This window comes from Melozone crissalis, unplaced genomic scaffold (genome assembly GCF_028551555.1).
Source record: "Melozone crissalis strain CALT ecotype California unplaced genomic scaffold, PUWL_Pcris_2 ptg000081l_1, whole genome shotgun sequence".
NCBI lineage: Eukaryota > Metazoa > Chordata > Aves > Passeriformes > Passerellidae > Melozone > Melozone crissalis.
This window is the reverse complement of record NW_026535858.1, coordinates 15,782,637-15,801,076: the sequence shown is the minus strand read 5'-3', so window position 1 is coordinate 15,801,076 and position 18,440 is coordinate 15,782,637. Positions and strand designations below refer to the sequence as shown.

General features: G+C 39.9%; 1 protein-coding gene across 2 annotated transcripts in view; it reads right to left on the bottom strand.

The window, feature by feature from the left end:
• Positions 1–18,440, bottom strand: part of EHBP1 (EH domain binding protein 1) — a 206,711-nt gene that overhangs the window by 101,709 nt on the left and 86,562 nt on the right. For both annotated transcript variants that reach the window (XM_054290233.1, XM_054290234.1), the window contains exons 10-11: positions 10,329–10,581; positions 3,807–3,990 (exon numbers count right to left, since the gene is read on the bottom strand). In XM_054290233.1, coding sequence (XP_054146208.1) covers positions 3,807–3,990; positions 10,329–10,581 — 437 coding nt within the window. The remainder of the gene's footprint in view (positions 1–3,806; positions 3,991–10,328; positions 10,582–18,440) is intronic.

The window sequence follows — 18,440 nt, the reverse complement described above, 5'->3', positions numbered from 1 at the left end:
GAAAGGATGTGAGACCAAGCTGGATTCACCAAATACAACATACCTGTTCACTTTCAGGTTAATGGTAATGACAGAAACCTCATGGATTCATGAGGCATCAACATGAGCTTTGGCTAAAGTCTGGCAATAAACTGAATACACCAAATCCCAAGAAAAACCTCTCTCAGAATTGATTTCTGAAAGTGAAGGGCATATGCTATCCAATGAGTAAATGTCAATCCAGTGCAAGTATTTTCTTCTAACATTTAAATATAACTCTATGGTTGAGGACTTGTTTCCTCCTCCCTAGTAAATAACTTTTTACTCCCTACATAAATTCAGTGCCATTCCTGCCCCTTCATTCTCACAAAGACAATAAAATCCTTGATTTTACAGAGACAGATTGTTTTAGCTCCTCTACTATAAGATACAGGTGCCAGCTCTAGGACTGATCTTCTTTCAAATAAATTCAACACAACACAGAGAAGAGAAGAAATCTGAAATTGGCCGAGATTTCACCCTGCTGAAGTTCATATGTATATTTTGTAATCAGATAAAACAATGATGAGCACTGATATGCATGCTATGTACTGGTCTGATACCACATTTTGAGCCTGAGACCATATTTATTTTTCACAAAGTCAACAAATGGGGGCAATTTAAAGTCTCTATCACCTCTGTGAAAGGCAGAACCTGGTTATCCAAACCATGCAAAGAGCAGTAACATGTATGACAGTAACAAGCCCAACAAGGCTTCAGCACTGCTGGGCTTGACAGCACTGTAGCAGTTTGATGACTGAAGAGCTTAATTACAGCTTTGCACTATGTCAGACTCACCTAAATAGAGTCAGCATACCATCGTTTTCAAGTCATTTGAGATGATTAACTGTGGGGTAACTCCAGATCTCAGACTCTGCATTGTAAGCTCTCTCTCATGACTCAGATTCATTTGGAGGAGATACATAATACAGGAGAGAATTAAGATATTCCTTTAGGGAGTGTGAATAGATAAAAAAATTTGAAAGCAAAACTTCCTCCAAGCTCAGATATGGCAAATACTGAGCTAATTCTGTGGGCTGAAGAGCTGGACCTTAGTGTTAAACCCTGTCTTATCTAAGACAGGTAACTGACCCTTCCTCACCAGTACAGCTGACAAGGGATCTCCAAGTATCAAAGGACCTGCTCAAGGGGAAGACACTGAAAAGGCTTGGAAAGAGTTTGCTACTACAGGTAACTGACTGCTCATCACTCAATAAACTTGTTGGTGTGTAGATGGCAACAACAGCATTTGTGTTTTTTGGATTCAGCCAACGTGATGAATGCCACTAGCATGTGAAGGAAAAATGAGCAACAAATACTCTGTCAAAGACTTGTAGAGGAGCTTTTGGAATATTTTCCTTTAAACTCTGAAGTTCTAATATTAGTGCTGCGTTTGTGTAGTTTAAAAATGAGCATTTCTGCTCCACAGGCACCTCCCACGACAACAACCAAGACAGGGAACTGAACCTGCTGAAACCACTTAGCCTCTGGTACAACTCCCAAAACTTTCTGTGCACAGTAAACTTGGACAAAACACTGACATGATTTAACTTCCTTTACCTAAGTTTACCTCTATAGGACTATTCCCTTACATAAGGGCATGTACTAAGTTCATGTTTGTATAGTGCCTATACTTTTGGATGGAAGTTTTTCCATTGCTAAACATTTTCTCTATTATTGAGCAATAATAGAGAAAGTCAGTTGTGCCAAAGTCATTTGTGCCAACACTCCAAGTCCCACCTGGGCACTATTTTGTACTGTTCTGTGTGAAAACGGTTCCTTTTCTTTTAAATGCCAGTACTTTTCCGAATTTCAAGAAGCATTCCAAGTAAAGTGCTTTTGATCTGAGTGCAAAACAATTCAAGCACAGAAAAAAGACTATGCTCACAGAAAGCTTTCTGCATTGCAAGTGACCGTACAATATTTTAACACACCCACTCACCAAAACTTTCCACTGTAATATAATGAACCAGGACATTACATCTGCTTTGGAGCCTTCCTTAATGTTTCCTGTCCTCCAAAATCCTGTTAAAAAAATTAATTAAAGCTTTCCTATAAAAGAGCATGTGAGCACTGAGCTCTGCCTTCCCTCCCAGCCCTAATGTAAATCAGTGTTTCAGCACATGGACCTGTGCTGGTCTCAGCTGCGCCTCAGGGTCAGGGGCAGAAAGGTGGGCTGCAAGCAGGCAGGCACCAAAATATTCACCAAGTAACAACACACAGAAAAGCAGGAACTACCTGACTGTCCATAACAGCGCAATCTTCTCAGCAAGTTTGATCCTGAATCTTTTCTAAATCAATTCCACCCTTCAGACACTCTAAAGCTTCATCTAGGGCAGACAAAAACTACAACAACCAAACTCAGCAGTAACATGTTATTTCAGCACAGCAAAGACATGTATGAAGCACAGAGACACATTTCCTTGAATGCATATCTGTAAAAACACACCTCTCAAACAATGAGCAAGGGGGACACAAGTTCCACCAAGCAATCTGATAAAAATCTCCACAAATGTCTTTTCACAGCCTTGGTAGTACCAGAAAGCTTTGCTTTGGCCATTTTGCTTTGACCAAGAGCCAGACTCCACCAGAAATCAAATAATGTCTCACTTTTCATGCAGAAACTCATACAGAAACTCCAGCTAACAGGACTGAATCCCATCTCAGAGCATTATAAAACTGCTCTGCTTTGATTTCATATATCCCTGCTGGTGGTTTTGCATATGAATAATAACTTGTGAAGTGTACTTGTAGTCTCACTCCACTGTTTTGTTTTGCAGTGAGCAGACAGAGATTAGATTTCTGGTCTCATACTCTTTAGCCTGAGTGAGTGGTAAAATGACAACAAATCAGAGCCTGAGTGGACAAGGACATGTGAGCAATCTGGCTGAGTAATTACACACTGAAATGACAGGTATGACAAGTAGCTTCCCTCAATTCTGAAACTGAAGTACAGCAGCTCTGATTCAAGGCAAACCAGATGATAATGTGCATCCACTGGGCAAGACACACTGGAAGGGAGGCACTCTGTCCTCATCTGCCTGCCTTTAAAACAATATAAGACATTCATTTCTAAGAAAGGTTCATTAACTCACACTATTAAATGTTTATTTTGTTTAAAGAAAAAGCACAAGTGTTGCTAACTGCTGAAACACTGGAGTTGAAATCCACACTGACAGAAGTTGGCTGTGTAGTAATACATTTGTAGTAATAAAACACCCACAGCTCCTCCACTGAAATTAACTCTAAACAGCTAACCTAGTTAGCTGTTGGTAAACCTAGTAAACAGGTAATCTGATTTAAAGTAGACTGTCTTTTTTTTTTTATTATTATTACTTTAACATAGCTTTGGAATTGGACATATATAAATCCCAATACAAATATACAGTACTAAGCTTTTAAAACCCAGATTTATGACAGAAATAAGTGGAGATAGACTCTTCAACAGGGGCAAGGCTTAGGAGCATTAGAATAGATAGATCAGGACAAAGCACTGTTCAACATGATTTTCTTCCTTCTCCATGGCATATCGAGCTGTACTGTAACACTGGTTACTAGAAGACTCTTTTCTTTGAAACTGCAGTTACTGTTGTCATTAAATCCTTAAAGAAAAAAATACCAACTCCTACTGCTGCACCCTCCGTATGAACCAAATGAACAGAGACAAGCCAACACCTCATTAAGCACTGGCAAAGCTTTAAGATGCCTGCAGAAATAAACAGGATGTTTACAATGCACAGAAAGGTACTGTTATGAAGAAAGACAAAATTTTGGTATGAAAAGCTTACCTTAGGAGAGGAAGAAAGCTCCCTTGATGCAGGAATTGCTGACATGTTCTCACCCATGCCCATCTCTGTCTTTGGCAAGAGGTTTGGGGGTTCAGGAGCCTTTCTTTTCATCTTCTTTTCTGGTTCTTGCAGAGCAACTTTAATTAAAGCAGGGCTTGATTTTGGTTCATAAAATGGATTTGATCTAATTAAAAGAAGGGAAACACATTTCTTTGCTATCTCCTTGGAAATAAAACCAAAAATAAGACCTGCTTAGGAAAGTCAATGACTAAAATGCTTTTATTATCCCACATAAGAATGTTTTACCTTTATACACTTTTAAACACTACATTTTCATACAATTGAAAAGTGAGGTACAACAGCTAAAACTGCATTATTCAGTCACAATTTCCGTATTTTTATAGAGTGCTGTAAATTGCAGAAGTTTTAGCAACTGCATAAAGCTAACTCTCCAATTATACTTCACTATCTATCAAAGAGTGATCTGATTTTATGATAAGATCAAAACCAAAAAATGAGAACGAAGCTGCTGGGTGCTTAACACTCTAATGAACAGGACAAAGACATTTTGATGAGAACAACTAAGAATCAGGCAACTGGTACAGCCATGCTCCCACAGGGCTTTAGAGGCCTCACTCTGGGCTGACCAGTTTCGGAAAGTTTGGTCTCCATGGGTGCACGTTCAGCCTCCAGTGTATTTCAAACTCTGTAGCTTACAGGTGCCACACCATTTTAAGAAAATACCTTAGGTGATGGAACAGAGTAAGAAACCACATCTGACTTGCACATATCTCTCTGCAGACACCAGTAGGCATCACCTATTTTGAAAGTGGTTTTTATAACTAAACCTTATTTGAGAATGTTACAGAGTAAACATCATCTGACATGTAGATGCAGTCCAAAGAATTATCCTTAACTTGGGTGTTTGTGTTCCAACTCTGCATTTGTACCACCCTAAGTAAATACCTCCATAACCAAATCCTGCCAAATTTTATGTTAGCTTGATACATCAAATATCAATCAATCAATAATATATCAAATAATGGCTTCTTCTACAGCAGCTTTGTATCCTGCTAAGCATACTTAAGGGAATCTTTTTTGCACTGAATTATTTCATTATTAATACTATTTGCTTTTCACATTTTGCAATCCAAAACTGGACAGTTAGTTATGAAATGGATACATTAATTTGGTTTTTTCTAGTCCCTCTTTCCCCTGCAAGATGTATTTATCACATATCTCAAACTATGATTCCAACAATCTATCTGCATACGGTTATTATATGCAGTGTATCCAACCACAACAAATAACCTCAGCCCTTTGAAGTCCCTTAGAATTCAACTCTGGATGGAAACACTAATGCATTAAATAAAAGTCTACCTGGCTAGATCCATTAACAAATCCCTTTCAGGATCAGAGTCTCTATTTTTAAGAGTATACACTGTTTTTAAGAACTACAACAGCAGTAATAACCAACTATTCACCCAGTTGCTTTCCACACAACATAAAATTTCTCTCCTTGCTTTGTACTTGTAGTATAAAAACATCTTTCAGTCTCTGAAAACAGACAAACTTTAGACTTTATTTTAATGCAACTTACAGTAATCCTGTTTTCACTGGGAAAAAGCAAGCAATTAATAACCCACACCACAGAAATCTACTTTTGAAAGGCAACGTTTACCAAAGGACGTAAGTGAAAATCCGGCACAAAATCTCCAGATCTTTCTAACAATCTGCTGCTTCTGTTCCTTACAGAAAAAGATACCCAACTCCTGAAGCAAAAGGAAAGACTAGCACTAAAATAACTCATTTGTTGACTGAAGGCAACTTCCAGGTGCTCCCACTTTGCTGCCCATCAAGTGCAAAGCCACCAGCACAATCAAAACTAAAGGCAACCAAAAGAACAAGTTAAATGGAAACAGAAGGGTGCTTTCTATGGGAGGCAGTAGGAAAAGGAGGCATTCAGGCTGGAGTGGAGAATGCATCCAGCTGTCAGGAGCTCTAATTTAGCTGACAGGCCAGCTCAGCTGCCTTCAGACACCAGAGAGTTCAAAGGGAGGTGAAAATGAAGATAAAAGAGATAAAGGCTGAAGAACAATGCATTCTATGGGACAGCACAAGGTTTTTATTTAGTTCCACAAGTCAGCCTTTGGAACAGCCAACAGGCACAGCATGTTCGGCAGGAATTTACCTCTGAATTAGAAAGGTGTATTTGTAAGGTGTTAAAATTATTTTGGTGTGAGAAAAAACCCAACATGTCATCAATGAGAGTAAACAGGTCCTGAAGAACTATCTTTTGAATTTTTAAGCTCCAGAACTGCCTGCACTGCAGGTGTCATCCTGAAAAATTGCTCTCTGCACCCACCAGAAGGAAGCACTAAAAGGACTTCTTCCTCTAGAGAAGAACTTGCCTGAAAGCCAGGCTAAACCCTCACATTTTGGTCACAGAAACAGACACAGGTACATGCACAGAACAGACATGCACATGTGCTGCCTTCTACCTTCCTCTCTGCACTACTCTTAATTGGTCTTACAAAATTGAGCAAGATTTTTGAAAAATAATGTTAATACAGGAAAAAAAACAACCAAAATGGTTCTGTCCTGAACAAACTATCAAGTTTGAAGTCATGAGGATCTGATATATGCAGTAGAGTTTGGTCCAACAGCTTCCACACAGCTCTAATAGAAATTAGGCATCTGAAAAGTCTGGTTGAAAAGAGCCTTAGCTAGAAAATATTAAAGCACTTTTTTCTGAAGTCAACCCCATATTTACTGGTCCTGTGAAGTTATTTAATGGTTTCACATAAAATGATTTGTCTAAAGAGACACTAGGCTGTCCTCCACAAAATTTAAAGAATTCAGACCTGACAAGATACCTGGCATTAAACTCACTGCCAATGTGGTGGCTTGTGGCTTCTTGTACAACAGGCAACTTCAGCAGATGGCAACTCAATAGCCTTGCCAATTACACAGCGTAATTCTAAGCCATACAATGATTAACGAGATAAGAAGCCACAGAGCCAAATGATATTGGAAAGCAAGTTTTATTCTGACCAATTTAAAAATTATTTTGATCAGTCTTACCAGTTAGCTGAAAAGAAATTTAAAAATAAACATTTTACTGAGCAGGAAACCCAAAGCTGTCAGCATGGCAGGTTAAAAGGTCAGGCAATTTTGCCAATCACAAGAACTAAGGTTGAAAGCATTATACATTAAGCAGTTGTGAGCTGTGCTATTTTCAAATAATTAACTTCACTAGGTGTGCCATCCTTCACTAACAGGTGGATATTAATGTATAAAATTCAGAAAGACAAAAGCAGAATTTTACACTATCGGTGAAATGCCCAAACTAAAAAAATGTGTTCCTTATCTTTAGCCAGGTATGAGAATTTAGCCAGAGGAAGTATGTTTTGAGAGCACAGTTTTGCAGCAGTAAATGCACTGTCTCACCTAAGTCCCTCTGTGCCATGCAATGCCTCACACGATGCTTATGCTCGTGACTGTGCTTTGTGTGTGCTATGAAGCATTAGCTCTCTTCACAAACATTAGTCAAATACATTTCAAAGAAGCAAATCACCCCAGGTAAATCCTTCACAGAGGTGCACTGAGGCCAAGTACCTTTTACACGATTACAGTGAGAGTCTGTTACAAAACTGGAGTCAGAGTTCAGCTCTTGGGGCACTTGGTGTAAGCTCCGAGTCCCGAATCAGAACTAGGGATCTGCCAGGGCACAGTGCCAGGGACAAGGCTCCTGATGCTAACTGCTGTGTCCATGCTCTCAGCACACAGCACTGCATTCCACACAAAAGGTAAGGGGAAAATGCCAAGCAGTACATTAAGTGAACTCCAATTAATAATTAAGACATGGGGGTAAAAATACATTGTATTTCCTGATAATCAATAAATCAGGAGCCTTCCATTTCTTCTGTTTCATGCCTTCCACCTATAGGTTCAAAAGGACACCTGGAGATAGCCCTTGACCAGTGGTAGTCGAAAATGAAAGAGAATTTTTAAAAACTCAAAAAACAAGATGTTATGAGAGAGGTTGAAAATAACATGCAAAGTTTTCTATTCTCATGATATGACTCAGTTGTTCAGCTTTGTCTTGAATACACTGCTCAGGCCAAGTCAACACATCTTAAAATAGACACATAGCAGAAGAAATAACAAGGTCCAGAGACGGGCGGTGGAAATGATTAGAGAGATGAAGAGACTTCTGTATGAAGAGAGATCGAAAAAGTTAGCACTCAGACAAGTGACAAGGAAAGGTGAACATGCTACAGATAGACAAGACAACAAATGTTTATGACAGGTAAATCCAATATTACTAATTGCTGTTTTGATAAGCCAGCAGAAGAGACAGTATGGGATTGGAAAGGGAATTTATTTACAATCAACAGAAGAAACACATTGCATTAGAGAGCTTGTTTTCTTGTGGAACTCTCTGCCACAAATTGCCACAGAAACCCAGACTTTAGTAGGCTTGGAAGATTACCCACTTATGCAGATAATAAACACATCAATATTCACAGTAGGTAAAAACAATACACACCTAGACATAAACCCTCATAACTGAGGACACCCAAAAACCACCAACTGGCACTGCCTGCAAAAATTTTGCCTTTGATGCTCACCAGACCATGCCTTAGCAAAAGGCTAAATTTTTCTACTTAAAAATTTGAAAACTAAGGACATGAGATGTGGCAAAACAGTGTTTGTAGAGGTGATCTAATATTACATGTCCTGTGTTTCTAGACTGGACTTTTATCGTTACACTCATTCCTCCAGAGTGTTTCAGTATAAAGATTCAAGGGTGCTCCTTGCCACACCTCTACCCCATGCACTCAACAAATGATCTCCAGGTCTTTTTGTATGATGTATTGCTCCTGTAACTTCAGAGGAAAATGTGGGGAGGAAGACTACCTTGGGGGTCAGGACATAAAAAACTTTTGTAAAAGATGTAAAAAAAAGATTTTAAAGTGTTTAGTGACTCTTTACTTTCCATCTTCCCATGGGACACTGCTTTATCACGAAAATACAGACCAGCTTTATGTTCAAGTAGAATCCACCTATGGATTTATCTTTATCTTTGGGGAAAAAACAATGAAGCAAATGTAATTAAAACAAGAAGGAGGCTGTTGTTAACCAAGGGCTAAAGTCCAGTACACAGCAAAAGGAAGGGTTACAATCCTGCCACAAGCCCCTTTGGCATGGATGTGCTTAAGGTGGAAATGGAAGTAGAAACAGAAAACAGAAAATTCTTTACTTCTCATCCATGTGGCTTTTTCTCTTTCTGCTCCTTTCAATCTTTGCTGTCCTCTATACCTCTATACCTTTGCTGTCCTGTGTCTTGGTGGGTATAAAATGCACACATTTTTATTCCCTACAGACTCTGGTGACCAGGGAATGACCAGGAATGCCTGGTGTGGCTGTCAGTGTGATTACTCTGTGCTCTGAAGACACAGCAACCAGTGCTGTTTGTTCAGGCACTGTCCTGACAAATGGAGCTGGCAGAGGCATCATTCCCAACGCCCTTTATTTCTTTTTTTTCTTTTATTTTCACAGACCAAACATCAACATTAAATCCATGGCTACAGAGCTTTAAAAGGAAAAAAAAACTGCATAGCCCTTCATATGTTTCTATTAGAGTGCCTGGGAATCCTTTAATTTCCTAGACCACAGCTATCTGCAGAGAAACAGGAAGATGATGATACCATATCTCTGTTCATACTGAAGCAATGCAAATGTCATGCCATGATAAATCTCATTAAATAATGTAAAATTAAATGTTAATTAGAATTGTTGTCTGTAAAATTGCTCAGATGTAATCACCATAAACTGTCTCATGAGTGGTGTGGTTGGTGACTAATGACCACAAACAAGGATTAAGGATGCACCTTCCAACCTCCCATGGAATTGCAAAAAGCTCTCCCTTCCTGATAGTTTCTATACTGTAATACAAGGCAGTCAGTGTGAGTTTATAAAAGTTTTATGTGTGGTCATGTTGAAAGAAACAGCCTAAGTAAGTGCATATGGTGTTATTGTTCCCATATATATTCAGTTTATGAGATTCTCAAAAATGTGCTATGCACATTGCAAAATGCTCTTCCTTTTTACATACTCCATGAAGATAAAACAAACTCCCTGTTATCATTGGCAAATTTTTTTTTTTTGCAGTAAAAATAATGGCAAAAAGGACAGGAAGGCCCAAGGTCTTGTTCCTTTGATTTCTGGTTCATTTGCAATTGTCAGGGCATGAAGTGTCAGAAAGGTCCCAGACTTGTTCCCTATCAAGATGTTTGCTATCAATAAGGCAAAGGAAAGTTCCTCACTGATCATGTTCAGATGAACAGCATGACCTGGGGGTATGGTATTTCCTGCTGCTGAGCTGCCCAAGGATGAGTCTGTCCTAAGGAGGTGATTAAGGATCACCATGGTTCAACCCAATACACCTCAAGATTAAGCCAGGGATCCCACTACTAATGCCTGCAAAGCTGCTGAAAGATGGAGAATCATACTTACTCATCTAGCTCTTCCTCCTCAGCTTTAGAGGTATCTGCATAGAGGTATTTGCTCATATCCACTGGCCTGATGTTTTTCCTTTTTGCAGGTTGTGGAGGAGAATCTCTTACAATTCCAGGTGCTTCAGGTGGGTGATCTGGCTCATCAAATGGGTTTAAGTACTCTGGGGCATCTTCATCCTTGAAGGGATTGTAACTGTCACCATAGAAACTTTCATCTGGCTTTGAAGATGAAGCTCTTTCAGGGTGGAGTTCTACCAAATAACAACAGCAAAAAAGAAAATTAAACAGATTTAACAAACTAAAAATTTGAAACCATTTTATCAGATCTTTATATTTTAAAGGCATATGAAAAGGTCTGCTTCTTAACTCTCAATACGTAAAGTTATAGCCTAAGGTGAATTTTCATGCTTGTTTATTCCAAAATAGGTCTTTCAAAAGGTCTTTTAATTTAGACTATATTGATTGAATAGGCTTCATTTTCTCCCTTACTACAGCTCCTGCAACATCAGTTGTTTTCTTATTTGTCATATAAATGGCATCACAACAGATATAAAAACATTTTCACAAACTATTTGCCAATTTGTGTCCTAACAAAATGTTCCTAATTATTTATTTGAAGTTTGAATAAATACAAAAGACATTCTGTATTTTATAATAATACTGGATTTTAAACTGGTGATAGTAAGTAGGTGGCCTTTTAATTTCTTAAAATTACTGAACTAAAAATCAGCTATTAAGGATGACCAGTAATTACATATCAAAACACATGTGCCCCTGTTAACAACACATAATCTCACTGTAAAAATGGATTTAAATTAACCCTAAAGAGACAGATAATCAAATCACTCATCTTTTATTTGGGTTGTACAACAAAAAGTTGTACAAGCTGGAGCTGCATGCTGCTCTCTGTGTAATGTCCTTTCTGCAGTGTCTGTTATTCTACACTGAATGGCTTCTGCATACTGAATAATGCCAATTCCCATACAGCAATACAACGTTTGTAATAAAGACAAACAGATAATGTTAATTTTACTGTTCTTGCAGCATCAAATAATCAGCAGCTCTGTTCAATACCAGATGTGATATACTTTCAAAATCCACACAAATGAGAACTTCAATGCAGCATCATTAAAACCTAACTTTCAATAACCATATCCATGTTATTCTTAACAACAACTGTGTGCTTTTCAGAGGTATGGTTACTAAACTGGACTAAACATACTTCTAAGGTTAACAGAGCAACTCTAAAAGTTATTTGTGACAAGAGTCTAAAAAATAAAAAGATGGACTTCTAAGTGGATTTTTCACTGAAGAAATACTTACTTGGGAAGATGAACTCTCTAGTCACACAATGAACAAAGGGAAGCACTGTGCTTAGGTGAGCTTGGATGGATGAGGTACCAAAACTGCTAATCCTGGCAAATTGTTAGAAAATGTGAGAGTTCCCTACCCTGCCAGCAAACATCCAGCTCACCCTGAACCCAGCCATGAGCACAGCCCAAGGTGATGGAAAGCCCTACCCCATGCAGTGTGACCAGCTCTAACTTACAGCGTGAACCAGAGCCATTCCTAGCTGGATAGGAATATGATCCCTGACTTCACCTCTCTGTGCACTGGACTAGTCACTGGATCAGGGCAAAGGCTCAGAGCAGGAAAGGCTTTAGCTCTTCTCAGGGCTACAGAGATCCACCTGCAGCCTGTGGAGGAGACCTATGCTGGAACATGACCACACAGACAAACAACTGCAGGAAAAAGTCAGGGTGTGTGTTTGCAGTATGTCAGCTGTAGTGCACGTGTTCACTCCTACCCAGAGTAAATGCTTATCCCTTAAGAGAAGGGGATAAACTACTGGGAACTTATGCTGGGAGAAAGTGCAGTTACTGCACAGCAGTCTGTGTATTAACCCTAGGCTATGGGTGATGTGATCATAAGCCCACATCCTTTGAAGAAAGCAGTTTCAGAGAAAGCCATAGTGAAATAACATTGAAGGTCTATAGTTTAACTGAAAAGGGAAAAGAAAGCATTCAAGGCAGAAATTCTTAAAAGCATAAATACGATCAAATCAAGCAAGAATCCCTGAGAGTACTATAGATTAAATACATCAGAGCAGAGCCCAATATCTAAAATGTATCTGCTCATTTATTTAAAGCTAAACTGGAAAAGTGGTTCCATATAGACATAGGTCATTCTAGTCTCCAGTGCAGGTGGCCAAGGCCAGCAAAAGCTTCACTCTGCTTGCCCTGAGATGTCCTCAGTGTGGGTATTTGCAGCTGAGCTGACTCCTTGACACTCAAAGCTTACATGTCCAAACTGTTTTTAAAGTCAGGGGATTCAAATCCCATCCTCACTGTATATACTGTACACACCATGCCTTGAAGCTCATGGTAGTCAGAATACTACTCAAATATTACCCACACATTTGGTGATTTGATGAACTAGAGCAAGCAGAAGTGCTCTGGAGGTGTGTCCTCAGAAGACAGTTCCATACACAAAGCAAAAATAACTAATGAAATGCAGAAAAAAATGACTAATACCTTGTTCAAATAGTGTGGCTTATTGACAAAGCTTTAACCAAACTTTTTACTATTTTAAACTTTGCTCAAATATTGGAATATTTTATCAAGAGAGTGGACAACCACAAATAGCTGCTTCTGCAACTCCATATGATGGATCATTGCACCTGCACATGAATCTGTTGATAAATACACATTATCATATCTGAGGGAAACCTTCTGATAACACACAAGAAGGAAAGTCAGTAATACATCCTGAAGTTAAAAACATTCAGGGAAACAATCTCTTAAAACTATGTTGTAAGCTTTTATTTTTAATTTGCTTTTAAGTGTCTCCTGGAAACAATGAGTTAAATGCTTGTTTAAATCTGATACATTTTAAGGGGCAATGCAAATAGTTTTTGCAATTCTTTCTATTTCAACACTGGATCAAGTGCTGTAACTCTAACTATGACAAAATTCTTTCTCTTTTTCATAGGCTCAACAGGAACTACATGTTTGGCCTTACACACACAGTGTTACGTATAAGTGCTCAGACACCTCTGGCTTGTTGTTAACTAAAATATTTCACAAAATCCTACACACATGCTGAAATTTAAAAAGCTTCTAAAAATATAATTCTCATGACACTTTTAGAGGCAGAATTTTGTAGAGGCTCAGCTAAAACCCACTTAACTTGGCTACTCATTCTCTCTACTCTTGCCATCCAGGATACCATTTTCCTCCCCCTTCTGCTTCCTTCATTGTTCCCACAGGGACAGAGGGTTCCCACAAGGGTCCCCATCTGAACCCAATCAGGCTCTCTCCCATGAGGTCTCTGAAATGCTTTAGAACAACTTTTGTATCAAATGTTGGTCATCAGAAGCTTCTCAGTAACAAATTAAGTTGTTGTGATGATGACTCAACAGCACTGCTCTTAAAGTCACACCCACTGTCACCTGTCACTTTTCTGTAACAGACTCATTTTCTCAAAGAGCTAATGATGCTGAGAAGTGCACTCCGGCAGACTAAAGATACAACAGCTTAGAAGGGGTCTATTTCCCTCTTGAAGCTGCTTTTACATTCAGAAGGCAGCACAGATTCCCTTGCTTTCCCCACATCATTCATCACAGCTCCACAAGGACTCCAGTCTCTACATTGATATAAATTTAAAAAAAAAAGTAAAATATGCTTGCAGTTTGGCATGTTAAGGGTCAAACACAAAATAATTTTGCATGATTAAGTAATAAAGCCACAGGGGTAGGAGTGACAACAAGAGAGGTAGAAGTATTACTCCAGCAGAAGCACCAGCTGCTCTTGTGCCAGATTCTGGAAACATTACTTGCCCTAACTGCACTGAGAAAGACTGTTTGTGATAATAATCACTCTGGCACTACCTATCTGCACAATCAGCCAGAGCATCTCCAGAAATCACCCTGCCCTTCAACCCACTTGCCTTTTGTAACACAAACACATTGTGACACATCCCTTAAAACCAAACAAAACCTCCACCAAAACATGGCACGTAGCACTTTCCCCTTGGCAGAGGATGAAAGCAGCAGCCACATGTGAAAGGTGCTGGGTTACGCCATGGGCTGCAGGCACACGGGCACCAGGGGATGGGAGCACCCAACAAACAGCACCAAGCAAAGCTGCAACTGCCCAGTGCTTCTAGAAAGAGTAAAGACTGGCATCCCCATTCACCACTGGTGACTTGCTGATCCTTTTATTCATACACTCACAACACACTGCTTTTCCTGAAGAAACAGAAGGGACAGAGGCAGCATTTTCCTCTCAATTGGTTCCTGTGCTGCTCTGCATGTAGGAGTACCCTGGAATGATTTGCGGTTTGCTGCTGCATTGTAACACTGCTCACTTTCAGAGTAAAACATGCTGCAGGGAGCTCAGAAGTCCACACACAAGGTGATGAAATAAACTGCTGAAGTAAATGGTGGTCTAAATGACAGGGGCTACCAGCAGAGAGTTACTCTCATGCTTCATGTGTGTTGCATAGGTCATACACAACTTAAAATTTTGTATTCCCTACCAAATTAAAAAAAAAAATCTGGAGTGATGAAAGAATGTTGTAGTTTTCTACTTTCATTTGTTGTACATGTTGACTTCCCCAAGTACGTATGTTGCACAGAAATTAACTGATTTTATAATTCTGTTGCACTGTGACTAAAATCCAAAAGGCTGTCCTCATACGATCATGCAAAAGTAATCTAGTATAAAGCTGTAGAGATATAGTGTTCAAAAAGATTATTTTTTATTTTCCCACATTTCTAATGTCTAGCTGACCTAGGAGATACAGAGAGAATAAGCCTCAATTTGACATGTCAACCAAGAAACACATCTGAAGATTTTTTTGAGGTGACTTGTTGCTATGCATGTTCCCTCTGCTGTGTGTGTAAAATCATTGACACTGAGGACTTTTTAAATCCCAGCAGCATCCAGAGCCAGCTTGCTGATGACCCTCTGCCATGCACCACACCTACAGCGTGCACTCACGCCTTTAGTTTCTCTCCACCCCACATTCCCAGGGTTAAGTGATTATGGGATTAGGAAGATAGAGGGAAAGTAGCTGGTTTGTGAACAGGCACAAGAAATATCTGTCTAGGAAACAAGTATCTACTGGCAAGTAATCCTCCTTTCTCTATGAGTGACTGTCAACACATACATATTCATACTCTGGGTAACTCTGAGCACACACGTTACAGGCTTGATAGGAATATCCTTGGAATATCCCTGCCAAATAGCAAATCATGCCTCCTCACATCTGATGGCAAAGTACTCAGAAAGGAGGCTCCAGCTGGCTGCTCTGCACGTCTTGGGGAAATTAAGTAACAAATTCTAGAGAAGAATCGGAACTTTCGCAAAGTCTAAGTTCCAGATTATGCCTTGTCCAGATAAAAAGATAAAGAGACTAACATGTAAGTGAACAGAAAAATACTTCATCCCTGCACACACAGAAAGTTAATCTCTTGATTTAAGCAGATCACAAGACAAGTGAAACAGGTAATGTGACTCTTTAAGCCTGTAGGAGAAAGCCTGCCTTAAACTCCTGAACCTCCGTCATTCTCTCGAGCTTCTCGGGTGGCCACCAAAAAGGTTACATTCACTTCAGGAGGCAAAAGCAAACAAGCAGGCACAGTCTCAAAGAGCTTCCTAGAAGTACATGGCAGTATTAAAAGTTTCACTGAAGTCTCAGAATAGAAGAATCATGAGTGAATAATGGGACACAAACAGGGAAGCCTTCAGTAGCTGGGCAACAGGATAAGAACAGCTACAATATTGCGTAGCTTTAAAATGCATTTCAAAACAAAGGCAAATCTCCCCAAAATGATAATGTCTAGATGCTCCCCATGTAGAGACACTGATCCAATTAGCCATAAAAATACACAGCAGATTCTGCTGTTGCTGAAGACCAAAACCATCTTCTCTAATTCGTCTCGGCACCATTTTTTCTCCCCCTCAACTTTCTGTGGAGGAAGAGGACTGGAGGAAAGGCACATGTCAAGAAGGCCAAGCAAGGTAATGGGAACACAACCAGTTCCCATTATAGCGACAAGACAGTGGAAAAACCAGTGATTCTCAGAGGTGTCTGAGGTAAAAAGAACAATCCCTCAGAAGCCAATCATCATAACATAAAAGCTTTAAAAACACCACACCAGATGTCTAACTCTTTGTCTGATAGCCTGGGAATCACTCTTTCAGCTGATCTTCCAGATCTTTCAGCCTGGTTTAGTGCTCCAGGAAGACACTGTCACATGAACCTTACAGAAGGTCCACTCCTCCCAAATAAAAAACACCTTATGACATAGTAGGAAGAATCTAGTGACACCCTGTTTATCCCAAACACTGTCCTGTTATGGTATGTTGACTGCTGCATGACAGTGACTGTGTGTGGGAGTAACACTTGGTATTCACACACCCAACAACTCAGCATTGCTGCCCACAGCTGGAGATGGGACCCAAAAGTGATCACAGAGACTGTCCTAAGCACATAGAACAGACCCAGAGATATGGAAAAGTGTCCACACCTCTGACTGAAGATGACTGTGAAGGCAGACGTCACCAAAAGAACCACAATCTACTGAAAAAACCCATGCCCCTGATAGGCTGAGAGTGCTTCAGGAACATAAGCAAGCTGCTGTCTTGGATGCAGGCTGCTCACAGTGAGCTTGCCATGAGTTATCGAGCTACACCAGTACTAAGAAACACCACCAGCTGTTTCTCTCTGTCCCCAAGATGAGAGAAAGTCACTGTATTTTGGGGCCAGAACACCCACTGCTTTCTTCCAGAGTGAGTTCTCTCTGGAAAGGAAAGCTGGGTTTGGAAAAAGCAGTTTAGGTAGGATAGGACTTGTACAGCTCTCTCCATGGAGAAGGGAGCTCTTCTTTCCAAAGCAGAGAAGGAGGAAAGGAATATAGACCATGACTCTTAGAGCAAGTTATTTATGGACTACCAGAGAAGTTTACATTCCCACATACTCTGCTTCCTTCCATGATCCTAAGGGATCACTGTCAAGGAACAGACAGGAAATAAAGCCAAAGATTAAGACACCAGAACTTAATCCATATATATTGGCATTTACAAAGCTGAAATAACTCACTTCTGCAGCTCTAGAAAAACCTGACAACTTTAGAGAAGGAAGAAGGTGTCTAGGACAGTGGCTTTATGGCTTCAGTTACCAAATACAGAAAATAGTGCAACGTTCCTGTTTCAGAAATACAAGCTGTGAGTCACACCACAGCCAAAGTGACAGGACTTGATCTCCACCCACATCATTCCCTGCGGACTCTGAAGGCAGAAAAACTGCTGTGAGTAAACATTCAGCTTGTCCAAAGAAAGTGAGTGACCACAGGGGGAAACTGCAGCTTGGAAATCCATTCTCTTTGACCTGACCTTAGAAATCCCCTGGCTGCATCCCAGGCTGCTCCTGCTCAGTGTGGTTCTTCTCCATTGCCATTACAGAGTGACTTGGTATTTTCTGTAGGAAGAGAAGTCTTGGAGCTTTGAAGAGCAAAGGTTGAATACAGCTTCAAACTTGGGAATCAACTATGAATTGGCCTTTTGAGCTAGAAGTGATACACCCAGCAGATGGGAGCCTGCATATCTGGGCATGGAGTTGAGGACAGAAAAGATGTTTGCTGTCCTGGTGCTCCCTTCTGGCCTTGTGGCCGAAATCTTATCAGATTAAAGATTTACAGGGGTTGTACATCTCACCCAAATGGAACAAGAATGGGCATGTCAGTCTGGAAAGGGGATTAACACCTAGCATGTGGTGCAAGGCACAGTGCCAGAAGGCTTAACTGAGGAAGCCATAAAAGCAAAAAAAAAAAAAAAGGAAGAATAAAAGAGAGAAAATTAAATTGTAATAATGAAGATTAGTGTTAACCAAGAATAGCTGAGATGCAGTGAAGATTGCAGTGAAGGAAATTATGATATAAACCATCACCCACGTGGAGCAGGGCCATCTGACAGAATGTGTTGCTCATTCATGCCACATACCACTAGTAACACACCTGAGAGGTCTAAAAGTCTCTGCTTCAGCTGGTAGCCCCCAGTGACAAATATGAATGTGCCTCAATACAAAGGATGTGACTCCAAGAATA